Source organism: Dermacentor variabilis, chromosome 3 (assembly GCF_050947875.1).
Source record: "Dermacentor variabilis isolate Ectoservices chromosome 3, ASM5094787v1, whole genome shotgun sequence".
NCBI classification, from domain to species: domain Eukaryota; kingdom Metazoa; phylum Arthropoda; class Arachnida; order Ixodida; family Ixodidae; genus Dermacentor; species Dermacentor variabilis.
The window spans coordinates 82,548,361-82,575,519 of NC_134570.1; the positions used below are offsets into that span (position 1 = coordinate 82,548,361).

At 47.8% G+C, this 27,159-nt stretch overlaps 1 protein-coding gene and 1 pseudogene across 1 annotated transcript in view; both read left to right on the forward strand.

Moving 5' to 3' along the window:
• Nucleotides 1–20,824, forward strand: part of LOC142574586 (uncharacterized) — a 78,878-nt gene extending 58,054 nt beyond the window's left edge. Inside the window, exons 11-16 of the mRNA XM_075683636.1 lie at nucleotides 3,029–3,105; nucleotides 3,890–3,967; nucleotides 9,492–9,591; nucleotides 12,841–12,929; nucleotides 17,353–17,430; nucleotides 20,568–20,824. Coding sequence (XP_075539751.1) covers nucleotides 3,029–3,105; nucleotides 3,890–3,967; nucleotides 9,492–9,591; nucleotides 12,841–12,929; nucleotides 17,353–17,430; nucleotides 20,568–20,747 — 602 coding nt within the window. The 3' untranslated portion in view covers nucleotides 20,748–20,824. The remainder of the gene's footprint in view (nucleotides 1–3,028; nucleotides 3,106–3,889; nucleotides 3,968–9,491; nucleotides 9,592–12,840; nucleotides 12,930–17,352; nucleotides 17,431–20,567) is intronic.
• LOC142576816 (U2 spliceosomal RNA) lies at nucleotides 11,936–12,117 on the forward strand (annotated as a pseudogene).
• Nucleotides 20,825–27,159: the final 6,335 nt, after the last annotated feature.

The window sequence follows — 27,159 nt, forward strand, 5'->3', positions numbered from 1 at the left end:
ACATGCCCTTCCACTGCCCATTTCTTTTTCTTGATTACAACTAAGATGTCATTAACTCGCGTCTGTTCCCCAACCCAATCTGCTCTCTTCTTATCCCTTAACGTTGCGCCCGTCATTCTTCTTTCCATAGCTCGTTGCGTCATCCTCAATTTAAGTAAAACCCTCTTCATAAACCTCCACGTTTCTGTCCCGTAGGTGAGTGCAGGTAAGACACAGCTGTTATACACTTTTCTCTTGAAGGATAATGGCAGCTTGCTGTTCACGATCTGAGAATGCCTGCCAGACGCACCCCAGCCCATTTTCATTCTTCTGATTATTTCAGTCTCAGGATCCTGAGTCGCGGTCACTAACTGCCCTAAGTAGATGTATTTCCTTACCACTTCCAGTGCCTCGCTACCTGTCGTAAACTGCTGTTGTCTTCCGAGACTGTTGAACATTACTTCAGCTTTCTGCAGTTTAATTTTTAGGCCCACCCTTCTACTTTGCCTGTCCAGGTCAGTGAGCATGCATTGCACTTGGTCCCCTGAGTTACTAAGCAAGGCAATATCATCAGCGAATCGCATGTTACTAAGGTATTCTCCATTAACTCTTATCCCCAATTCTTCCCAATCCAGGTCTCTGAATACCTGCTGTAAACACGCTATGAATAGCATAGGAGAGATCGTATCTCCCTGCCTGACGCCTTTTTTTATTGGGATTTTGTTGCTTTCTTTATGGTGGACACCGGTGCCGCTATAGATATCTTTCAATATTTTTACATACGGCTCGTCTACACCCTGATTCCGTAATGCCTCCATGACTGCTTAGGTTTCGACTGAATCAAACGCTTTCTCGTAATCAATCAAATCTATATATAAGGATTGGTTATATTCCGCACATTTCTCTAGCACCTGATTGATAGTGTAAATATGGTCTATTCTTGAGTAGCCTTTACGGAATCTTGCCTGGTCCTTTGGTTGACAGAAGTCCAAGGTGTTCCTGATTCTATTTGCGATTACCTTAGTAAATACTTTGTAGGCAACGGGCAGTAAGCTGATCGGTCTACAATTTGTCAAGTCTTTGGCATCCCCTTTCTTATGGATTAATATTGTGTTGGCGTTCTTCCAAGATTCCCGTACTCTCGAGGTCATGAGGCATTGCGTGTACAGGGTGGCCAGTTTCTCTAAAACAATCTGGCCACCACACTTCAACAAATCTGCTGCTACTGGATGCACCCCAGCTCCCTTCCGCCTTTGAATAGCCCCCAAGGTTTTCTTTACTTCTTCCGGCGTTACTTGTGGGATGTCAAATTCCTGTAGACTATTCCCTCTTCCATTATCGTCGTGGGTGCCACTGGTACTGTATAAATCTCTACAGAACTTCTCGGCCACTTGAACTATCTTATCCACATTAGCAATGATACTGCCGGCATGGCCTATCAGCGCATACATCTGATTCTTGCCTATTCCTTGTTTATTCACTGCTTTTAGGCTTCCTCCGTTCCTGAGAGCATGCTCAATTCTATCCATATTATACTATCCTACGCTTGTTGATTAGCTTGGAAAGTTCTGCCAGTTCTATTCTAGCTGTAAGATTAGAGGCTTTCATACGTTGGCGTTTCTTAATCAGATCCTTCGTCTCCTGCGATAGCTTACCGGTATCCCGTGTAACGAAGCTAACACTGACTTCTATTGCACACTCCTTAATGATGCCCATAAGATTCTCGTTCATTGCTTCAACACTAAGGTCCTCTTCCTGAGTTAGAGCCGAATACCTGTTCTGTAGCTTGATTCACCCAGGCTCACACAGTAAACAAGTTTTGCGACTCGCCGTTGCGGCCCGGTCTGATTCCTGCCCGTCACGACAACGTGACAATATGATGTTAAACTTGCGAACAGCGTAGTGAAATAACACGTGCTTTGACGCTCGTAATCACGTCCTCATCACATTACGCACCATATACGAATATACGGTGCTTTTTGCGATCTACCTGTCTGTGTAAATAAAACATAACGACAACGGCATTCCCGTTCTTGTTTGTTTTACTTTCTTTTTAAGCTCTACCCCTTTTTACCATCCTCCTAACACAATTACCTCCGTTCCAGTGTGGAGTAACCAAGTAAAGTAGAAACCCTCTTCTTGTTAAGCTCCATGTATTTTTTTTTCGTAGTAAGCTCCATGTATTTTCACTCTCCCTTCCTCTCTCTCTATCTCTGCATATATTTCGAATTTCCTGGTGCCTGTTACAATACGCTTCTATTTCTGTGTCATATATTTGATGGGGCGAAAGATCAGTCATTGAAGCTCGGTACTTTTGAAGAGCATGCTAATTTGCTTTAGTTCCGCATATCGTTTCCTTACTAAAAAAATTCACAGACGATTCACAGACTTCCTAAAGCGAAAGTTGAGCGCAGCTCTATCCGTGTTGTCATTTCGCGATATATTGGCTAGCACGGCCGTGTGGTGTGGTGTGTGTGTTGACTGCCTCGCTAATCTTGATTTGGCAAAAGCTAGCGCATGGGTGACGCGTGGGCGGGACTCACTGCAGCCGCCGCCGACAGACCTCCCAGACGACGCGCGCTACAATGGCGCCATCTCGTAGCATCGTCGACGCACTACGCTTTTCTTTTCAGCCTTTCGCCATACCCTGCTCCTCCGCTTTCCTCCTAGCATCTTTCATCCCCCGCTGCGCTCCATGTTCGCTTTCGTCTTTGACTATTCTGGTTCGCTCGGATACGCCGACGCTCGCAGCAGGAACGGGCGCCTAAGGACTGCGCTCTAAATGGTCTTTAACATTTTCGCTGTATTTTGTAAGAACGGAGATGCATCCTAATCTCTACGTAAAAGCTAATAGATCGTCTAAGGTTTCTTCCCACATTTAAAACAGGCATTGCATTTTTTTGTTGCTGAGTTAATATGCCATCGTAGTGATTATCGGACGCTCATTGGTGCATTTCGGGTGACTGACCATAGCGATGATGTTGAACACCGTTACATCAGAAGCCTTGATAACAAAGCTAATGTGAACGCGCGGTTTTTCTTTGAACAGCTCCCACTGTTCCCGTGCTGATGTTTCACGTTCCTCAAGAAGCCTGCGACCATTTCCTCTCGTCCGTAAACTACACCGTGAGTATGCGTGTTGTTGCTTGAAGTTATATTCCGTGGAGTTGCCTGCTTAACAATCAGATTGGACGTACGCTCGCATGCAAAAGTGAATAGATTGGTCGACGCCGTTCGAAGTCCTATAACAAAAAGCGTGCCTCTGTCGCTTTTGTCGGGCTTCACTTCATTGTAGAGTTGGCACATGCGCACATCATCTATCTTCATCTGTACTGCATCATCACTCACAATTACACTAGGAAGTCAGGCAAGGTTTCTCTAAAGAAAGCGTGTCTGCGCATGCTCTATGTGCTTACACGATGATAAAAGGTTGTCTTTCAAGAAAAAGTATATCTGTTGCGCACGTGAGTTGTGCACTATTTGAAATGTACAAGATAACTGACTCGGTGATAAGGCCCCGTTTTTCAGAGGAATAAAAATTATGGGGTTTTACGTGCCAAAACCACTTTCTGATTATGAGGCACGCCGTAGTGGAGGACTCCAGAAATTTCGACCACCCGGGGTTCTTTAACGTGCACCTAAATCTAAGTACACGGGTGTTTTCGCATTTCGCCCCCATCGAAATGCGGTTTTTCAGAGGAATGTCCCACTATGTATACTTGTCTTACCATGTGCAAGGCTGACTTTGCTATGTAAGGTCTTTTGGTCCCCGTTCTTTTAGCACAAAATAAAAAAAAATTGATCTGATTTGATCGCTTCATACGCAATAATGCATTGAGCTTTAACAAGCCTGTCGCGCTTTCTAGGGAAAGTGTAGTTCTTAAACATGTCTTTTTTTTTCATTTTTCAGGAAAAAGTTGAAACGACTTGCTCCGCACTCTGTCCAAGTAAAACGACAAAAGAAGTGAAGCGTGGAACGCTCTGTGCAGTAAGTTCCGAAATATCGGGGTCTTGGAGAGACGTCATATGCGATGATTATAAAGCCTAATTAAGGACATCATTACAGTTATTTATACGTGCTGAGGTTTAGTTCTCAGTAGTGCTACCAACTGTCAGTGTTATGGTTAAAATCAATTGGTAGAATGATTACGCCCAGGTCAGGCGCTGGTAATGCTGAATTTCGATTCACGAACATCTACTGCACCATCCTTCAACTGCGAAGTATTTTTCCCAACAAGCACCAATGAGATTTCCTTTTAGCATTTTCTGCAATTGCATGGGTCAGAAAAAAAGTAATTACCTCTGAATCATAACGAGCGCTGTCAACATTGCGCAAGGCTAAGTACGGCTGGCTACCATGGTGCTTGTTCCTTCTAGTATTGCCAGGGGAATGTTCGAGTAGAGAGCTAACCAAGACAACGTTAATTTAAAGTACAGATAAATCAAGTCAAATTAGTCAAAGTACAGTCTCCATGGCAAAAAGTTGTACCATCATTGATGGTATCCGGTGCAAGAACTTTTAGACGTGGATTAAAACCGATTTTGTAGATACTTTGATCACTAGGGGCTAGAGACCGCGCATGGGTGTCAATCATTCTGTAAGTTCGTTCTTGACGTCATAAACGCTGCATACGTGCCCAACAACAGACGTCCTGTGGAAAAAACCCTGCGAAGAAAAAGACCTAATATACGAAAAAGAAATAACGAAAAGAGACAGACAGAGGGACCAGGAAATAGATTGTGAGTTTAGGGCTTGAAGGATTCGACAGAAGGTTGCGGTCACGTGAACACCGTCACTATGAAGGATTGCGGAGGCGTGGTCAGTGCGACCGCGTGTGTCCTGCAGCTGTTCGCAGGAGCAGTGGGCCGTCCTGCGCGATGTGATAACTTCGGGCCGCAAAACGTGAAACTGTTCTATTATGACTTCAATCTCCTGAACTCAAACTAAGGTAATTCCGCCAACTTAAGGATCGGACGGTGACCTGCAGCATTGTTTGAACAGCCAAATCAAGCGCTCTCCTGTATTATGGGAGGTCACTTTTGCTTGCTTTGGAAGCAAATAGCATTGCCTCCTTTTACAGGCTTTTTTTTTTCTGTCTCATCAACTGAAAAGAGGCGATGAGCATGCACAAGTGGAGATGATATCGCTGGCTCTAAGCTATCGCTGTGAAAGTAGATAACCGGATTTGAGGGCCGTGCCCGCGTCTGGAATTGGTCCGCTTCCCCATGCTTAGTATGCGGAGGCTCGTCGAAAATCGTAGTGCCGTGCAACGTAGGTAAAAAATGATGCTAAAACGGATTCTCAGCGACCAATAAATGGCAGAGTGATTCCGTATATGTACCAAAGGACTCACAACATTATAGTGCTACCAAAAATTTTTAATATGCGCAGAAAAATCCCCTCTCACGGGCAGCTCGGATTAGCCAGTGCCAGAGTGACCCCAGAGGTGGGGGGCGGGGGGGGGGGAGTCTGCCATTTTTACTCTTTTCGGAACGGGGCGTGTCCAGGCTATTCTGTGAAAAAAATTCAGTTATTTTCGGAATAATAATGGTAGGCATCTTTGGAGCTTAAACGTCATTTTGACGTAGTTAATGATCGTGGTTTTGCAACGTCGCGTGACGGACAAGTGAGGTGGCTGCAGCAGCTCGAAAAATTTTGACCACTAGCGTAGTGCTCATGGCGAAAGGGTCGTACAAGAGTATGGTATGGTATGATAAACATTTTTAGGGTCCCGACGATCAACAAACGCGAGTTAATGACATCTTAGTTGAAATCAAGAAAAAGAAAGGGGCATGGGCAGGACATGTAATGCGGAGGGAAGATAACCGACGGTCATTAAGGGTTACGGACTTGATTCCAAGGGAAGGGAAGCGTAGCAGGGGGCGGCAGAAAGTTAGGTGGGCGGATGAGATTAAGAAGTTTGCAGGGACGACATGGCCACAATTAGTACATGACCGGGGTCGTTGGAGAAGTATGGGAGAGGCCTTTGCCCTGCAGTGGGCGTAACCAGGCTGTTGCTGCTGTTGCTGCTGCTGCTGCTGCTGATGATGATCAATCCTTTGGTTGACGCTGGTGGCTCCCACGTCGGGACAGTAAGATTTAACCTTACCGCCGTATCGTGGGCCTTCTGGATGGCCTGTACTTCATCTAAAAGAACTCCACTGTGAAGGACTCGTCGCCACATGCCTCTTTTCTTGTCACAGTTTGTGAAAGACACAGGACACTGCCAAAGCATGCGATACAGAGTAATGATGCCATTACACTTCTCGGAATTGATTGGTACCTCTCTTTCTGGATATAGCTTGTTATAAAGTTTAGACTCGGATAAGGTCTTGTCTGCAACAAACTCCGAGTTATGCTTGAGCTATATTGTGCTTAGCGTGTGGCACTGGGAATCCTCTTCTGTTCGTGCAGTAATGCTTCGTGATTTCTTTATATGTAAGTAATTGGTCCCTGTTCTCCTCCTGTATGTTATTCTGGTCCTGGTCGCGTAGTGCACGGATAGTAAGTCCTCGCGCAGCTGCGTTGGCCATCTCGTTTAAATTCTTTCCAGAAGGATCGACAGACCCCATGTGTGCAGGAAACCAGCAGATTTCGATCCCTTGGCTGTCCATCTCACCGATCAGCTGGGAAGCCGCTTTGGTTACAGAGCCATTGGTAAAGTCTCTGATAGACATCTTTGAGTCACTGTAAAGTCGCGTCCAGTTATTGTTCCTTAAAGCCAATGCTATCGCTACTTGTTCCGCGACTGTCGTGTCTTTAGTAATGATTCTAATAGCATCGCGAGTTAGTACATCTGCATCCACGACTACTGCCGTAAAGGCTTCCTTTCCTCTGACTCATGCAGCATCTACAAAAGCCGCATGTTCTCTGTCGTGTTCTATCTCTTGCAGGAGAGCTTTGACCCTTGCCCTTCTACTTTCCAAATTGTGCACCGGGTGCATATTTCTCAGAAAAGGAGCCGTCTTGATTATCTCTCTTATGCTATATATTAGTTTGTGGGGTTTTGAAACCCATGCTCTTGGGCCAAAGGAACGACAACACAGTAGTGCAAACAATCACAAGGGCATTTATTGCACCTTTCATAGATCAATGCCTGCTAGCCGAGTTGTTATCCAGAAAACATGCCGATGGGCGCGCGACAAATCTAGAAGTCCGACTCACCGCGACCGGATAGCGAGCGAATATGTTCGCCTCATGCTGGATCCCAACGCCTGGTCATTCGTGTGTACGGTCACGCGAACGGTGGCGCGTTCGAAGGCGGCCACGCGAGACGGTCTCGCAGAAGCATGGATCGGCGCACGCGCGGCACGGCACGACCGCACTGCTTGCTGTCCCGAACCCAAGAGAGAGCGCCTTGTCTTGCGGCGCCCAAGTAACCCCGCCTGTCGGCGGCGTTAGCAGCGTAACACTCGCGCCATCTCTCGTACTGCGCCTCAACCACTCCGACCGCCGCGGGCGTCAGGCCACGCCGCGAAGCCGGATTACAGGAGACGCGCTATGCGGCGAAAACATATCAGGGAGTGCGCGAGAGTCACGCATCCCCACAAGTTATACTGTGTCTTCACCTAAAATTTTGGATTCGTTCGAGTACCACGTTACCTATTTGAGTATTGCTCTACCTGACATTGTTCCAGAGAGCCTCTCTCTGTGGGCCATTCGCTGTGCTTCAATTACCGCGGCTATTGCGTTGCGGAGCCCTAGTTTCATTAATTTAACCTCCAGAGTGTTAACCGGTAACCCACTGTTGTTTTGACAAGCCCTTTAATTAATGTGTTCAGCTTGTTTAGCTCTGTATGTATCCAACTGAGCATTCCAGCTACGTATGAGAAGTGACGCAAGGCGAAAGCGTGGACTTGTCTCATGGCGCTCTTTTCTCCCAACCCTCTGTGTTAGCGATTCTCGTTAGCAATCTTGTAACCTCCTCCGTCTTGCTTGCGGTGTATTGTAGTGTTCTTCCGTTTGCCTCGTTTGCTTCCAGGAATAATCGTAAGACTCTGATGAATTCTACAGGCTTAATAGATTTGCCTGCCTTCCTGGTTAGTACCAACCTGAGTTCTTCCTCTGGATTATATCCCCTCGCTTTTTCTACCCCTTCTCCTGTTATTGAGTGCTAGGAGTTCAGACTTATAAGCAGAGCATTTGGGTCCGATGTCTTCTAAAATGGACTGTACATCATAAGTGCTCTTCTGAAGCCTGCTTTCCGCCTGTCAGTGTGAGCACATTTTTTTCACGAGTCGTGGAGGATGATAGTGGCAGAAATGAAATAGAAACCAGTGCGGAATAACTTTACTATACTTAGCGCCCTTGAACTAATTTAATAGCGAAATGAATATGTGGAATAGGAGCCATTTAGGTAGGACAAGGTGTTTCCTGAAAACGCTCGCACAAGGCCGTCGAGACGCCCCTGAGCATCCACGGCGGTATGGTTCACGCGTGTTCTCTTTGAGCACGTTCGTCTATGTTGCCAACCAATTGAAAAAGTCAGGCTTTGCGTGGTGGTCGCATGGACCGAGAAGCTATGGAATACCTCCCGGCCCCCTAGAATTTAATAAATTATAAGCCAGCCCTATGAAATTTAGCACAATTATGCACAAAGATAACTTAGCCTAGCGAAAATGCGTATAGACTCAGCGACCAGTACACTAGGAAGTGCCATCACTTAGTTACACTGGGGGAATTAGACAGTGAAATTGTTTCATCCAGAATGTAAAACGAATTCTTGCTCTAAATAAACACTGCGAGGCTATAAGGAGCTCCAATCGAAGCCCATATTGCAAGAAAATAAGCTCTAATGTCATTTGTCAACATAACAATGTTAAATTGCGAAGGAATTTACGTACCATACTGGATTAATTTTATTCTAGCAGAACGCTTGCCACGCCACATTTTACGTAGCATAAAATTTCTGTCTATAGACGTGGACTGATTTCACTGCTTCTCGGCAACGAAGGAAGAACAGCGGCAAGGTCGTGTGCGTAACAGTTACTTCGCAGGGGCAGCACTTAATATCGTTCCTTCTTCGTGCTTCTACTTATATCACACAAATTTATCGGTGTTGAGACGAGATAAAAGCGAAGCCGTTCAACTCTCAAATTCTCCCTGCAGCTCACGCTTTCGGGCTGCTTTCTCTAGACGCACACAGGTGGCAAAACAAATCCGCATTCGTATAGCGGCTTGCTTATATATCTTTTTCCTGACAATATGGAGACACTGATGTCAAGTCTTTGGTTCAACGATGCTGCCGAAAAATTCAATAATGCTGAGAAATTTGAGCGCTAACGGGGCAGCTGTACGCAAAACATCTCATTTTAACGTTGCTAGAATAGCAGTAAGGTAAATGCACGTTTTGATACTTCAAGAAGGTGGCCAAACAGAGATGATGATGATGATGATGTATAGTGTTCATCGCCGCAAGGGCCACATGGGCGCAAAAAGCAAACAAAGCTGTAATAAATTCTAATCATAATTAGGCTTAGTACTGGTATATGATCAACTGCGTCGTGGTGAGGGATCTTTTACACATTTCTTTCAGTTAAAGACGGCTGGTAGGTGGTGGCCGAGAGTTACCGAAGTCGGTCAATGCGTTGATCGCGCCTGCCTCGACAAAGGTAAGCGAACGAGTGGCCTGCGAACATGTTTCGAATAACCGAGCGGATTACAACCGACTCACTTGCCTGCCGGCATGTGCGTCGGAGAAACACGTGTAGTGGATTCCCGTCTAAATTCGTGCGTACGAAAAATTCAGTGCAAGGACAAGAGACAAAGGAAGTAAACGTCCCGAGCGCTGCATCTTGTTTGAATTTTTTTCCCTTGTTTTTGCCCTGAATTTTTCGTAACAATGAATCCACTATTCCATTATTGACAATCTTGATCATGTTTAAATGATGGATAAGATTTACTTAATGCGGACTATTCAGAATATTCAGCTGTAGCAAGGATCCGATTTTTGGCTTGCAAATCCACTAATGCAGCGTCATCGATTGCACATTTTGTGGCTGACAGGGAATAGACTGTCCCATCATGACGCTGTAGGTCTAGTGCACCGGTACGGTGAGGCTTCCGACGGTGATAACGATCTTAATCGGTATTTCCTTTGAAAAGAAGCGGCGAGAAGGCGTTGCCTGGCCTGCTTGATCTAATGAGGATTTACTACGTCTATCGCGGTCTAGTATTTGGCGTATCTCTCCTTGATCTTTGCTTTCTTTAATGAGACATCTGTTTCTATACTGTATAGTTACGTATGCCTGCCTTCCGCATGTATAGACAATCGCTTGCAACTGCCTAGCTCACTCTTGTCAAAGACTTTAACCATAACAAACAGCTTTGGAATGCCGACCTCGTAAGCCGTTGCAGATGAGGGCGACGAAGGGCCACCTGGAGGATTTAAAGACAACCGACCTGCACAAGGGCCTCTAGTCTGAATTGACGTTCATTGTGCGGTACAATTCACCTTGTGCTGTGATAGCCTGCGGTACTATTGATGGGCTGTTACTATGTGTCTGAACTCCCTGTGTCTCTCTTTCTCTACTTTCTTGCGTTCTCTATCTTCATGCGCGTGATCGTGGCCCATTGTTCAAAGCATAGGGCTGCTTTGCTGGAAGACTCAAAGTACATTCCACCACCGTTCACGCATTACGTTACATCATTGTAGGTGTATTTAATGCCCACTGGAGGCACCTAACAGAAAACTAGAGATATGCATCGCGAGCGCGTCAAAGTGTGTAAGAAATAGCAAGAGATACAAGGTGTAGCAAGGTGTACTTTACTTAAAGCGAATATAGCTTTATTGAAGCGTTCAGCCATTCGCGTGCATTGTAAATTATCATCTATTGTTTGCGGACTATATTTTTTTGTGCGCTAGCCCATTCGCACCGCGCAAACATTAATGATTGGTATGTATTAGGTAGCAAGTCCGAGCTGCCAGTGGTTGGTCCGGCGACGCCATAGTATTATCTTGCTTCGCATAAATAGTCTAGTGAATGATTCCCATACAGAACACGATTGTGCGAGCTGGTGACCGGTACGCTGATGATCACGTTCGTAACTATGGCAAACCAATCAGCAATGCATTGTATTTTTACCACCACATGTCTAAAAAATGCACGACACGCATCAGTACCATCAAGCTGCGCGGCTGCTCGAAAACAATTGATTTTTATTTGCGCACCATTCATTGTTATTGTAGTTGAAAAAGTTATATGAAATCACTTAAGGCTTATAGAGGCTAGCTCGTCTTCTTGGAGTTCTGTCTTCATCTACTTGTCTTCGTTTTATCTCGAGAGGTTACACGTGCGATAACCATTTTCGTTTACGGGCAGCATGATCAAATAATGAATAAAATTCAGTGCCATTCTACTCTGTGAAGGTGGATTACCAGCGAAGCTGTGCATGTGGGCCCCTTAATGGCGAACTGTCCGTTGCCGTGCTTCACACGCCATATGCAGAAAAACGGAAGGCGAGGCTCGGCTAATCGCTCCTCAGCGATGTTGAGCCTCGGAAGATGATGAGGCACCGGGGGGTAACCATACGCATGCACTGTTGCAAAACGCGGCACGACACCATATACTAATGAATTCAGGCACGTAGAAAAGACACGCATCTCACCGCACTCCGAGGGCACACGGTGCTTCACCGTAGCCAAGGCGATCGTGCGTTGGTTGAAGACCCACAGTGGAGTGGCGATTGTGAGTTTCCTCGAAAAGCCCAAGCGATCGCACACAACACAGGGCGCACAAAATTGGTCCCCTAGAAACTCCCGCTGAAATCTGGCAGTTGCTCCGGCGAAACGTTCGAAGTTCGCAGGATCGGAGCGACATGGACGGTTCGCATTTCCTTCCACCTCGCAGTCCTGGCGGGCAGCACTCTTAAGGGAACGCTACCACGGGAGAGCGGAAGGAGAGGAAGGGAAATACGCAAGCGCTTGGAACGCCGAGAGGCGGTGCGAACCTAGACATACGTGGCCCACGCGGGTCAAAGTGTGCTATCTGCTCTTACCAGCTTAATCTGATACGGGTTGTATTTGGATCTAAGATATTAAACTTATTTTTGCTAGTTAGCGGAGTGCTTAAAGGCTGCTTCACCTCCGCCTTGGGTCGGCCCAGTATTACGCCGACTTCGGGATCGGCCCATGTATGGAGAGAAATTCTCGATCTACATGGCTCTATCTACGCATGAATTTTTTTCAAGAACCTAGCCATATACAGCTTCAAATTAAAAACAGCGTGCTCGAAGTTCTAGCAAATCACACAATCAACAAGATAGCTTCTTTTATCGCAAAGCTGTTAGTGGAACTTTTTAGATGCAGAGTTGACCGCGTCCAGAAACACTGCACTAATTACATTTATGATTACCTATCGGAGATAAGAGATAGACGGATACATCAAGTGGTGATCACCGAATGACATGAAAATGGGAAGAGGAGTAAGAACGAATGCGTTGTTACTGCTAGTTTGATATAGTTATAACCTTGCCAGCGGGGCTGTAATCGGCGTGCAGTTGGAACCCAATTCTTTGGCGACGTTTTCTTAAAATCTACCGTTATAATTCATACATGTGCCAATGTGTTGTAAAGCTCTTACATGTTTGACAGGAAGATAATGCAAATCTAGTCGCAAACTGCCTGTGGGTTGCGAATGCCCAACGGGCCGAAAACAAATTAATTGCGAAGGCATGGACTACTCGGGCCCGTACCCTATACATAATAGCCTATTGATTTCTAGATTGAATGACGAAACGAAAAAAGACGAACTAGATTTGTGTTTCACAATTACTTTAAAAGCTGAAAACGCGGCGCAAATGAAAATATTTTCGGTTAACACGATCAAAAACGGATATCTTTATTTTGCTTTGCTCTCCAGCCCCAGACTCTCCGCCGGCACACGAGCATATCAATGAAGACTCGTACAACTGCAGGATATCGGACTACGTGACTGTCATACCTGCCAGTGTACGTGCGACGACGAAGTGGTTTCTTCGGTGGCTTGCGGCGCTGCTGACAGCTAGATCAACTTTTATACTTTCCTCGATCTCGTCAGCACATTCCTTGTCTTAAGTCATATATCTTGAAAGAGGCAGCTCTGGCTCTTCGTTTCCCGTGGCTTATTAGGCTAAAAAAATTGGTCAATTTAGCCCGAAAAGGCGAAACATTGACGGTGAAAGCAAGGATTAGCGTTGCGTTAGGACATCTCGCGCGGTGTTCCAACAAGACGCGAGTGTGACACGTTGGGGCGCCGTATCCCGCAAGGCAACTGCTGCTGGGCAGAAGGAACAGCGTCCTGCTGCGTCTCTCTGTCCTGCGTCTCAGCATCCTGAGACGCCAGGTACCAGGCGTCTCATGCCAGCAGCGGAGGACAAAATGCTGTCCCTGGTTCTGATACCGAGCCGATTGAAGGGTGCGTTAACGGCGCGTCTAATTTGGCTTCGTTGTCTTCGTACAATTGCTATCGCAATAAACGCGCGCCAAAAGGTGTATGCAAATAAAAAATAACATACTCCGACGACTCGAGCCGGAATTAAGAAAAAAGAATGAAAGAAGAAAAAAATGACGACCAACCCTTCTCCAATCGGAAAATGGGGGTAAGCGAAGCTCGTCCTGCGCGCGCCTGATTTTCGTCACGGTTAGGTAACCTACAGGTAACGGTGCCGGATTGCTTTGGCCTCCGGGTCCCTGAGCTCGGGGTGTTCTCGTTGCTGTCGCATCACCTGGGCTCGCGCGGCTGTAATGGTTGGATCGGCGCTCCGACGGCGAGCCCTTTCACGGGCGAGTTCTCGCCACCGCTCGTCGAAGGCTGCCTGGTCCTCGGGATAACTCACTAAGCGTGGCCGTCCCATGCGTTTTCCAAGACTGAACTCAACGGAAAGGGAGCCGGCGCAGCGTGCGCGAAACCTTTTCCTGCCCTTTCTCTCTCCGGAGGAAGAGAAACTGCTCTGATTGGTTGCGCGCGTGCCGTAAGCGCGTGCCTATGTAGCTCGAATCCTTACTAATGACTCACGCTTTTTCGCCGGCAAAGCTGTCAACTAATCAAACCGGCCTTTCCCACCGCTGCTCTGGTCTGGGAGCAATTGGTTTTTTTTGCGTGACCACGACAACGCCCCTTGTGAGCCAATGCAAGTTAACTTGAAAAAGGATAATTTCGCTCGGAAGGCGAATAATATTGAAAGCGACTGCAAGGTTTAGCGTTTCGCGGAAGCTCCTGAGACAGTGTTCTATAATAGTACGCGGGGATGGCAACTTGGCGAGACGCCGCAAACGAGGCACCGTCGATACCGAAACCGCACAGCGTCGCCGACAGCGCGCACGCGCCTCGAGTGTTCATATAATTGCAATCAGAATAAAATTCAAGCGCCACTGTGTAAATTCCTGTCCCTCGTGAGCGTCGCACTATAAACACATACCTGTGAACACGGAAAGCTGGTTCCCGCTGTGTCATCCCTGTATTTTCATCAGTGTGAACATGTATTTGAAATTTCCCGTTAAAGAACCGCTGAAGCTACGCGACCGTGAGCATTCGGAGCGTACACGGTTTCAGAAGAATAAATATAAGAAACATGGCTACAGCGCTCAGGAAGACGAATGCGTCAACACAAACACGCGATAAAGCTGTAATACATGCACGTGGGGGTTATTTGCATGGCACGACATGCACTCTCGAATTTCGATGCGAGTGCACCTTTCATGCATGCAGTCACTCGCGCAGTAAGCCAGTTGATATACATCACACGTCCTGTGCATTTCATGCTGATGTCGTCTTCTTTCTTGGCGCTGCAACCGTATTTCATATTGCCAACAAACATTTCGCCCAGTTTTCAACAATGGCAAATAAAGGAAGTATACCCGCACATACGACGTTGTAGCCTCGCGGCCGAAATTAAAAGTTTAATGGCTAGACCAGACAGCTTTAAATCTCGCTAGTGCTTTCGCGCCTTCCTCTTGTCGAAGCCAAGAGAGGTTTCAAACATATGCGTTGTAAGAACATGTTTGTACGTATGAACACTGCTTCAACCGCTCAAACGATGAGCTAAGACATCCGATGTTAATTATCCGCGAGCTTCCTCATAGAAAAAAGAGGGTCTAGAAGCAGTGGCAACTAATGACACATCCTTCATCGGTATTCAAGAAATGAGAAAATATTGAACCGTCCGTGCAGTGACCTGTGCGCTATGAAGCAGTGTTTATTTATTTATTTATTTACTTATTTATTTATTTATTTATTTCAAAGTACCTTACAGGCCCCAAGGGGAGCATTGAGTAAGGGGGCGTCATTGAACAAATGACAAGAGAAAATAGATATATCAGCGCTAAAAAAATGTTAGTGCTAAAAATGTTGATAATGATCACGTGCTTGCAAAACAGTGCACCAAATAAAAACGGTAAATCAATACAAAGAGTTGTCGGGAAAGGAATGAAAAGTACAATTCACGGTAACATAAAAAGCGATGCAACACTCGCGCAAAATAACGTACATAGCGCGAGCACATAAAGCAAACAAAATTGAAACAACAATAACAACAACAAAAAGAAAGTCATGACCCATATGTAACACGTATTATATGACGTGACATATGTACAGATGAATACATTTGTTATGATGGAGACTGTAGGTTCAGCAGTTGTCTGAATTTATCATTGCTCACTTGAGCGGCAGTGCTGTTTGGAAGCGAATTCCATAACCGAGTCGCTCGTGGTAGAGCCGAGAAGTTAAGTGCGCTTGTGTTGCCATAAATGCGAGTGAGGCTTAAATCATTATAAAGTCGTCGTGATGTGCAAGACGCGCGTTCCAGTGGGAATTTGATGGCTTCATTTGGTGAACATATATATGGAGCAAGCACAAGAGTGCTATGTCACGTCGGCTACTCAGTGATTGAAGGGAAAGGTCGAGTTTTATTTGAGTAATGCTTGACTGGTAGCTGTAATTTCGGGAAATAAATCGACTAGCCCGGTTTCGGATGGCTTCTAACATGCGGATTAAGTATTCATGGTAGGGAGACCATATAGGGGACGCGAACTCAAGCTGAGGGCGTATAAATGATGCGAATGCTAATTTACGGATGTTAGATGGGCAATGCGCAAGTTGCGACGAATATACCTCTCGAGTCCTGTACGAATAAATTAGTAAGCAAGGAGCGTGTGACGTAGCCTTGCCTTGCCAATAAGGGTTAAGAAACATCGCTACAAACAGTAGCGATCAAATTAAATTATTTAAGTTCAGTACTTTTACGTGCATAAACTACCATCTCATATATATGTGGCTCGCAGTTCTGCGAGATTCCGCATTAATTTTCACCCTATGGGTTTCATACGCATGCACCGTTAATGTAAGTACGCGAACGTTCTTGCATTCCACCCCCATCGGTATGAGGCCGCCGCGGCGGAAATTGAATCCGTAGTCTCAAGCCCAGTAGCGCAACGCCGTGGCCACTGGGATACCACAGGGTGTATAAAAAATCCGAGTACACCTAAGCACTTCTGATCAGTTGGTAATGCGAAAGCAATAATGCCCAATTGAACGCCGCTAAGCGGTGCTTCGAGTTTTGTGCTGCGAGCAAAGTACCGTAGCGGTACATGATGCCCGAGACAACAAGCAGCAGCAGCCTGCGGTGCCGGCACCACATGTCAGAAATCTCCTGCGCGACGAGAGACCGAGGAACCAGCAGCGGCCACTAAGGCCGGCAGCCGCGTGCAGCAGCTACGTCCAGTGGGGGGGGAGGGGGGGAGAAAAATACGGGCCACGCTCCGGCTCCCGAGAGTGAGGGTGATGGTGACGTGGCGTCGCGGCGATGCCCTCTCCCCTCACGCAACACTTAGCGCGATAGTGTGCAGCAGGTGTTCCCTTTCGCCCCCTTTGTTTCGTCGCGACACACTCGGGACGCGGCATCGCAGCCAATGGTAACGTAGTGCCCTTTCGTTGCTTCACACGACAGACGCCGACTTTATCCCTCAATAGGCTATTTGACACTTCCGCATCAATAGCCGTCAAAGTTGTTGAGCACTACATTCTTCAGCCGAAAATTTGCTTTATTGCTTACAGAGTCGAATGGTCGTGCCCCAGCAGACAGCTTTCATCTTCAATTCATGCACTGTCTTTTTTCGTACTCAAGCATTCTGTTTCCTTTATACGGCTCTTAAATCACTAAACAGAAGCGATCAAATCTGTCCTGTGCATGGACGTTGCAGAAAAATCGCACTTTTCATTTCGAAAATTGGCAACATAACCCGAATTATGGACATGCGAGAGGGAAGTTGAGTGAGAGCTGTTGCTTTCAATTGTTCTCAACATCACTAACATGCGATATGTGTTGCACGAGTGAAGATTGCTGTCACAGTTGTATGTCCAGGGTCATGCATGTGAGAGTTTGCCAAATTATTGCAGCTCATCGTGGTGGCTTCCTGCCAGGTTGAATGCGGCTACAGTGTGTTCGAAAATCGCATCGACGGTGTTAAATGCTTGGTAAGTAAAATATAGCCACCAATGAAGCGGCGAAATGGTCGAGCGTTCGCCTGATAAGTGGGAGGCACTCCGATCGAATCTTAGGGCTATACCTGGAAAGCACAGGTTTTTCTAATACGTAGAGATGTGCCCCTGCCCTGCGCTCGGTTTTTTCCAGGGATCATCACCTCGAAATGCGACCATGCAGAGGTTCGAAAGGAATTTCCACCGGTTCTGTTCCGATAATCTGCCCATCAGCTGAGTGTATTTTCCAAGCGTGGTGCGCCCGCATTCGCTGAGCACCGGGCCGGAAGCGCCCTTGTACATATTTTACCGGTATGGGCACCCGGCCGTAACCTTCGTCTGCCTCGCACAGTGGCAGATGCTCGAATATTTCACCATTGCTGTGCTGGGAATATAAGGGGCGCCCAGAGACCTTCGCAAATATATATGACGGCCCCCTTTCAAGATGTAAATCCCTACAAGCAGCCGAGTGCCACGCCGGGGGGCATCTCTACCCATTAAGAAAAACCGGTGCCTTCCACGAGGCACTGGGAATCGATCCGGGTACTTCCCGCACAGGAGGCGGGCGCGCTACTAGTTCCCCACCGCTGCTGCTGTATAGTGTATCACGGTATACATAGGACTGCCGATATTAAAAAAAATAATTATGGAGTTTTCCGTGCCAAAACGACGATGTCATTATGAGGCATGCTATAGTGGGGGCATTCCAGATTAGTTTCCACCCCCTGGGGTTCAATAACGTGCACCCCATGACCAGTACGCAGGCATTCTTACACTTCGCCACCCATCGCAATGCGGCCGCCGCGGCCGGAATTCGATCCCGCGACCTCGTCTTTATCAGCCCCACACCAAGCCACTAAACCAACCCTGTGGCTCCTGATATACAGCGTGTTGCACTGATTACGAGAGTGGACTTGTTCATTCACTCTAAACGAACTGTGCAGGGCAAACAAGATGAACACGAGAGTGGCTTGTTGGGCTAGTTGGTACATGGTTATACTAGGAGAATGCCAGCAAACTTGAGAGTAGAAAAAAAATCTAGAGGCAGACATAGACAAAGAGACAGAAAGCTAGAAAAAAAATCAAGAGGCAGACATAGACAGAGAGACAGAAAGGTGGCTGCCACCTTTCTGTCTCTTTGTCTATGTCTGCCTCTTGATTCTTTTTCTACTCTCAAGTTTGCTGGCATTCTCCTAATATAAAGGTGAACACGAAAGGTTAATCGCAGGTGCCGTGGTTGTGTCTTTGTATTCGTCTCTTCGTAATATCAGCGTTCAATTCCTTGTTCGGCTAAAGGCACTTGCTTATGGCCTGTTTCTGTATTTAGTCACTCTGGATCTGTCCGGCTTTTGTGCAAGATGTTGCTTGCAATGGACGCGCATCAGTCTACATATTGTTACGAGGATGTTAGGAGTATACAAAGACTGTACAATACAGGATGAGCCAGCTTAGGCAAGATGGCTGACCACCAACAAGACGCAGCAGCCAGCGTCTCGCGATCTTCTTCTTCCTTTGTCTTCTTTGATCCTTCCGTAACAGGACCCCGGGTGGTAAAGCGCCGTCTCGGCGCATGGTATAGGCGAAGAATGGCTTCAGCCGCGAAACGTGCACGACGTCAACAGGCGTCGGACCTGAGGACGCATCAAAGTGTAGCGGCGAAATGTCGTAATTTACGTCGTTAATTTGACGTAGGACTCATAAGGCCCTGTGTAGCGAGATAGAAGCTTCTGGAAGAGGCCAACCCGACGACATGATGACCAAAGGAGCACCCAAGCACCTGGCTCGAGCTTAACATCGCGATAGCACCGGTCATAACGCTGTTTTTGTATATGATGCGAGGCTGATAAATGAGATCGGGCGACTTGACGTGCCATGTGAGCTCGATCGATGATTTCACGAGCGTACTCGGTTGCAAAATGTGGCCCAGAAGGGAGGATGGTGTCAAACAGCAATGTGGGGTTGCGACCATACAAAAGATAAAAGGGCAAATATCCTGCGGTGTCATGTTGGGACGAGTTATACGCAAACGTCACGTAGGCCAGCGTGGCGTCCCAGTCACGGTGATTCTTGGAGACGTACATAAACAGCACCTCTGTGATTGTTCGTTTGAGAGGTTCCGTAAGACCGTTCGTTTCTGAGTGGTAGGCGGTGGACAGCTTGTGCTCAGTGGCACCATAGCGGAGGAGGTCATCGACAACTCGAGACAAGAACAAGCGGCCGCGGTTTGTAAGTAACTGTCGAGGCGCACCATGGTGGATAATAACGTCAAGGAGGAGAAAATCGGCGACGTCGGTTGCGCAGCTACTCGGCAACGCCTTTGTTATCGCGTAGCGTGTCGCGTAATCAGTAGCGACGGCGATCCACTTATTCCCTCTAGTTGTCGTCGGAAAAGGGCCAAGCAGGTCAAGGCCTACGCGAAAGAACGGTTCAGAGGGAACTTCAATTGGATGGAGTGATGCGACAGGTGTCAGGGGAGGTTTTTTCCGGCGCTGACACAATTCGCAAGTTGTGACATAGCGACGCACTGAGCGGTAGAGACCCGGCATGAGGAAGCGGCGTCGTACGCGGTCGTATGTGCGCAAAACTCCAATGTGTGCCGCCGTCGGTGCATTGTGAAGTTGTTCGAGAGGGATGGATCGCAGATGACGAGGAAGGACAAAGAACCAACTCAAGGCCGTCAGTGGTCATATTGCGGTGGTAGAAGATGCCGTCGTGCAGCACAAACATTCGGCACGTGCCGTCAGTGCTGCCAGACTGCACTCCGGCGATGATGGGCTGTGAGGATTCGTCGCGTTGTTGTTCAGCGCGCATGTCGGTCATGTCAGTAAAAGCCATCACGCAGGTCACCGGATCATGCGCAGCAGGATCGGGGGGATCCACGGGGTGATGAGAGAGGCAGTCAGAGTCCTTGTGGAGGCGTTCAGTCTTGTAATTGACAATAAAGGAAACTTCATGGAGCCGCAAAGCACAGCGACCAAGCCGTCCTGTCGGTTCCCGGAGGTAATACCGCCAGCAGAGTGCGCGGTGGTCTGTAACTGCCGAAAACATGCGGCCGACAAATATGGCCGGAACTTGGCGACAACAAACTAAAGCCAAACACTCCCGCTCGCTGATGGAGTAACTTCTCTCGGCAGGTCACAACAGGCGGCTGGCGTAGCCTATCACGCACTCGGCACCATTCTGTTGTTGGACGAGAACAGCGCCGATGCCATTGGCCACTTGCGTCAGTGTGGACGTCAGTTGGTGCAGATGGATCAAAGTGGGCAAGTATGGGATGGGTGGTCAGAAACCCGATGGGAGCAGCGAACGCGTGAGCCTGCTCCGGGCCCCATGAGAATGGCGCGTTCTTCTTTAGAAGATCTGTCAAAGGCCGAGCAACGTCGGCGAAGTTTTTGCCGAAACGGGGAAAGTAGGAACACAGGCCGATGAAGCAGCGCACGTAAGAAGCAGAACGTGGCACAGGGAAACGGCGTATGGCGCGAAATTTTCCGGGTCTGGTTGAACACCGGATGCGTCAACCAGGTGTCCAAACACGGTGATCTGATGGCGCCCGAATTGACACTTCGTGGAGTTCAATTGGAGGCCGGCTTTTCGGAAGACCGCAAGAATGGCAGCGAGTCGGGTAATGTGGCTGCCGAACGTGGGAGAAAAAAACAATAATGTCGTCAAGGTAACAAAGACAGGTGGTCCATTTGTAGCCTCGCAGAAGAGAGTCCATCATACGTTCAAATGTCCCAGGAGCATTGTATAGGCCAAAGGGCATGACTTTGAACTGATATAAGCCATCCGGCGTGATGAAGGCCCTCTTCTCGCCGTCCATTTCATCAACTGAAATTTGCCAGTAGCGGGATCGAAGATCGATGGACGAGAAGTATTTAGCTCCGTGCAAGCAGCCTAAGGCGTCATCGATGCATGGTAGCGGCCAGACGTCTTTTCGCGTGATCTTGTTTAAGCAGCGATAGTCGACGCAAAAACGCCAGGTACCATCTTTATTTTTCACAAGGGCGACAGGCGAAGCCCAAGGGCTGGCTGATGGCTCGATGACCCCTTTGCGGATCATTTTGTCCACATCTGTTTGGATGACTCGATGTTCAGCATGCGATACATGATAGGGACGCCGACGAATAGGGTTCGTGTCTCCAGTATTTATACAGTGGTGAACACCAGATTTTTGGCCTAAGGGCCTGTCGCCGAAATCAAAGATTTCACTGCAGATTCAAGCAGCATTTAAGAAGTCCGTGGCCTTTGCAGAGGCGGGGTCAGGTGCAATCATTTTCACGAGGTCATCCGTTAAGGAACCAGACCTGTGAGCTGCAATTGGCGTCAAGAAACTATCGGCATTCAGACTATCAATGTCAAATTCAGAACCACTAGAAACGCTGGCCAATGACATGCCGGCCGGAATCAATTGAGGGCACACGCTGAAATTCAGAAGCGGTAGAACGAGTTCGTTATTAGTAACCGTGACCAGCGTATGCGGAACAGCAACGTTCCGGTTTAAAAGCACGTCGAAGATGGCGCCATGCACATATTCACCGTCAGGAACCTGTGGCTGAGCGGTACAAGTGACGTGAGTCACTGCCTCGGGTACCAGGCGCACATCGTGAAGCGAGTACAAGTGCGGTGGGACGGCGCTCGGATCACCGGTGAGTTGAGGCAGTTCTAACTGAAGAACGCCGGTCGCGCAGTCGATGAGAGCAGAATGAATGGATAAAATGTCCAATGAAAGGATAACGTCGTGAGGGCAGTTGTCGATCACAGCAAAGAGAACAGAAGTAGGGCGGCAGGCTATACTTAAACGCGCAGTACACATTCCAAGAGCAACTAGCACGCCGCCGTCGGCCACACGAAGCACTGGGGCAGCTGCTGGGGTGAGGGCCTTCTTTAAACGTCTACGCAGGCTAGCACTCCTCGCAGATACGTGGGCTCCAGTGTCGACGAGTGCTTGGACAGGTACGCCATCTATTTTAACGCCTATTACACTTCTGCTTGAGGGCACAGACCAAGGATTTGCTGCTGTAGTAGGCAATGCAGCACCACCTCCGAGGGCTGCATTTCTTAGTTTTCCGAAAGGGTGCGGCCAAAGGCCATAGGGGACGAAAGGCGACGTGGCTGCCGCGAACGGAGAAATGGACGACGTGTTTGCGGTGAACGAGACTGGTGTCCGCGCGGCGATGGTGAGCGGATCTACCACGTTTTTCGAGCAGAGTTGGCGGTGCTGTCAGACTCGGCGGTGGGCGAAAGATTGCGGGCATTTCCATCAAAACGGCTCAGGTTGGTCGGCGTGCGAGGTGTTGAGGGTCACGAGTTGCGAGAGTATCGGGCGACATGACCAATGCGGCGACAGGTAATACATATCGGCTGGTCGTCCGCAGTTCTCCACTCACTCGGGTTGCGATAACGCGGAGAGAAGCGTCGGAGTGGAGCGAAAATAGTAGAAGGGCGTTCGATAGTTCTGGGATTGGCGACAGCACACACAGAATGTAAACCAATGTTTTCAGGTTCCTGGCGAACGATGGCTTGTACGAGGGGAACCGGAAAAGTGCCAGCATCAGGGCTACGCGAACAGAAAGCTGCGGGCACCGTCGCATCAAGTTCACGTCGAACGATTCACACCACCTCCTTTGATGGCTACGCATGCTGCTGTGAGAGTTGATCTTCACATGTCGACGTTGCGGCAGTATTAGGAAGTCTGGCGAATGGTTGCGAGACACGTCGGCTTTTTGCCTTCTCGAATTGTCGGCACTGTTTAATGATGGCATCTACTGTAGAACAGCTTTTGTACATGAGCAGATTAAAGGCGTCGCCAGCAATGCCCTTAAGCATGTCCCCGACCTTTTCAGCTTCGGTCATGTCGCGATCGCCTTTACTACAAAGTGCCAGCACGTGCTGGATGTACGAGACATAGGACTCCGTGGGGGATTGGGCACGGGAGGCCAGTTCCTGCTTTGCGGCAATTTTACGGCCGGCTGGTTTGTCAAACATGTCTGTCAGCTTCTCTTTGCATTGGTCCCAGGTGGCGAGCTCCTCTTCGTGGTTTTCGCACCCCTCCTTTGCCGTGCCTCATAGGTAGAATAACAGGTTGGCTAGCGTAAGCGTAGGGTCCCATCTGTTGATTCCACTCACGCGTTCACACATAGCCACCCACTCTACAACGTCGGCGCCATCGGTCCCGCAGAAAGTTCCAGGATCCTTGGGTTGCACAACCACAACCGAAGGCGACAGCGACGTACGTGGCGACGGTGACGTTGGAGGCGGCAACGACGTTGATCCCGCGTGCTCACCGTCATTCGGGGTGCGGACGGTGATGCGACGTCCACTGTGGAGCTCCCTTTCCAGCCGTGGTACCCCGCACCTCCCACCAATATGTTACGGGGATGTTAGAAGTTTATAAAGACTGTATTTACAATATATTTACAGGATGAGCCAGCGTAGACAAGATGGCTGCCACCAACAACACGCAGCAGCTAGCGTCTCACGATCTTCTTCTTCCTCTGTCTTCTTTCCTCCTTCCGTAACAATATAATTGGTGGTGCAATGAAATCGTGCGAGCTTCTAGCTTTGGGCAGGCGTCGGTGCAACCCACGCGAAACGCGTGTAGACATATATATATATATATATATATATATATATATATATATATATATATATATATATATATATATATATGTCTACACTATATACTAACTGTATAGTATATAGGGGCCTTTCTTCTTATCTCTTAAGATACCATATATATCGCCAGTATCATTTGTGCATTGCGGTTGCTGTGAATATTGAACAGAAGCTATGCGCAATCATTGGGTGCGGCACAAGGGCGCTAGTAAACAGTAGCAAGCTGCCCACGCTATTAAACTTAATTCTACGGAAAGCATGAATGTGCTAGCGAACTCAAGGAAGGGGAAGTTGACATTCATCACAGACAAGTAAGGAGGGGAAAAAAAACCTAGGATGGAACGTTACGTCACTCAGCTAGCCTAAGGAAGTCAACCTTTTCTGACGCCACCCATCTCTTCCGCGGCCCGTCTGTGTGGTGGTTTTCGGGAACGAATAGGCTCACAAGGTCGCCGGAGGATTCAAGATATTGATTGATTCGCGGTAACTTTTGCGCATGCTTTTTGGAGGCAACAGTCACCTGCTTCAGCTCTGTCAAGCCGTGGTCTTGGGCTAAAGTAATGTTTAACAGTAGCGGAAGCGAACAGCAATTTACAATAGGTAGCGAGAAAGTGGAAGTGGTAAGGGAGTACATCTACTTAGGGCAGGTAGTGATGGCGGATCCGGATCATGAGATGGAAATAACCAGAAGAATAAGAATGGGCTGGGGTGCGTTTGGCAGGCATTGTCAGATCATGAACAGCCGGTTGCCATTATCCCTCACAAGAAAAGTGTATAATAGCTGTGTCTTACCAGCACTCACCTACAGGGCAGAAACCTGGAGGCTTACAAAATATTATTTAGACATTGTGCGTGATACACGTACACGGTACACGTAAATGCTTGTTCTTGGATCCATATCGTGAATATATTTAGAGTTACAAAGGTTAGACGTAGCAACATTGCTGCGCTTTCGTGGTTGCCTCTTTTTTTCTACCAGTTTTTCATTTAGAGTCAGTAGGCTTAGACGTTACGAATGTTTGCTTGTTCAATAGAAGGCGCAGAACTGTTCGCGTCAAAAGGTAGACGACAAGACGTTATCGCCTGCCTATCACGTGACTTAGGCCTAATAGTTTTTTATATCATTATCGACTAGGCTTCAAGGTTGCACCTTGACGCTCCCTTCTGGATCTTTTTCTTCCTACCATGTGGATAAGCGTAGCACGACACTCGATTAGGTGGAAGCCACCTTTACACTTAGAGCAATTCACATTCCGCTTATCTTACGTCGCAAACAGTTGGTAATATCCAGTGTTCGCAATGTTTAATAGGTCGCTCGTGAACCTCCGCATGAGGGAAGCGTCCACCTGATAACACTTGCCGTAACCCTCACGTTTTCCAGCGCTTGAATGGTGCCCGAGCTCGTATCCTTTCTCTTCACTGCCCGGCTGACTTTTTCTTTCTGAGCCATGGCAACCGCTTGACACAATCTATATCCTACCGTACCCACGTGCTTGGAGCGGCATTTAGCTCGCGCTGTGCTTTTCTCGCTCCTCCTTTCGTTCGCACACATAACAAAAGGTTGACACCAACGTGGTGACAACGGGAGGCGTCCCCAATAGAGTAGACAACGCAGGGCCTCGTACCAAAAGGCCAAACGCTCCCACAAATCAGACGAAGAAATGAGCGACCATGTGACTATGGCGACCGAAGAAAGGCTCAAGGACTCACTATAGACCCGCTAATCGGAAAGCAGCAAACCTTTCGCGCGTATACTTCTAGATTTTCAGAATTGATCATGAAAGAGCAGCAATCCCCACATTCAACTCCAGGCTGTCTAGAGGGTCCACGACATTGCGGCGGGACTTCGTCTCCCGGTCCCATCGTGGGCGGAGCTACCAACATGACCTTTGGAAGCCTTTGGCTCCCCTAAATCTCATTTCGCCAGGACTCAAATAGCCTTCTTGTCACGTCATGTCATGCCGAGAAATGGCGACTCATGCTTGACACTTAAAACACTTCGCTTTGATCGAAGTGCGTTTCGTTGTCGGCCATGAACGCAAGCACAAGACGAGTTATGTTTATAGTTAGTCTGATAAGTTTGCCATGCATACAGGAGAAATGAAGTGTGCGCTTAGAGCGGTTTTGTCACTTCGCTCCCTCGTTAGACGTTGTGGTCCGGCTTTGATTTTCGAGGCGTTTTTCTGATTTCGGAGAAAGTCATTTGGAGAGAGACGAGAAATCGAAATTTCTTGTAGGAAATGCAAACTAATAGGTCAAACCTGTTTTTTCTCTTTTTTATTCTTCTTTTGCAGCTGGAGTACAGTCACACGCCGACGAAAAGAAACTCGCAGGCAGGACTCGGCTCGTACAAAGTCGGCGTTTGCAAGGGTGGCTACTGCTCTCTCGGGAAGTACCCGCAGAACATCACAACCGATGACTGAGCAGTGCACAATTTGGTTAGTGCAAAAAAGAAAGCTAAATAAAAACAGGCCATGGCTATCAACTTAATCAGCAGCATTTTTTTTTCATTTTTCTGTAGGGGCAGTGCAAGAGGAACGGATAATTAACTGAAGTCAAGCCACCAAGTAAGAGTGCCGACGTCCGTGGCAATAAATGTTTTTCAACCAAACACAAAAAGAAAGTCTTCGAGCTCCAATCACTACTCGAAACAGGCTGCTTTGTCTTAAATAATTTTCGACGCTTAATACGCGGTTCAGCGTTTGTGGAGAGCCAGAGCCAGTGAGGAAGCACGAAGAACAAAGGTATGCGGGTTAACCAGACGCGCGTCCAGTTTGTTACCCTAGACAGAGGGCATGGCAAACGGGGAATAGAAAGAGGAAAACAGGGAGAGAGTGAGCACTTCGCGCTATACAGTAGATGCGCACGTAGACTGTAAAACGGTCACTGGGCTAGTTCGACGTTCACTGTGCTTCTCTCTCTAATCAACTTCGAGCAGGCTTGACCACAGACCGTTCTCTTCTGGGACCATAACCAGATCCGTCGCTGGCGCGACAAGTTATACGTAGAGAGCGATCTTTAATCTGTGCTGCCGAACTAACTCAACAGTTATGTGAAGCTGCCCCTAATTACTAAATACGCTGACAATAGTGGCGTACAAATTCCACCTTC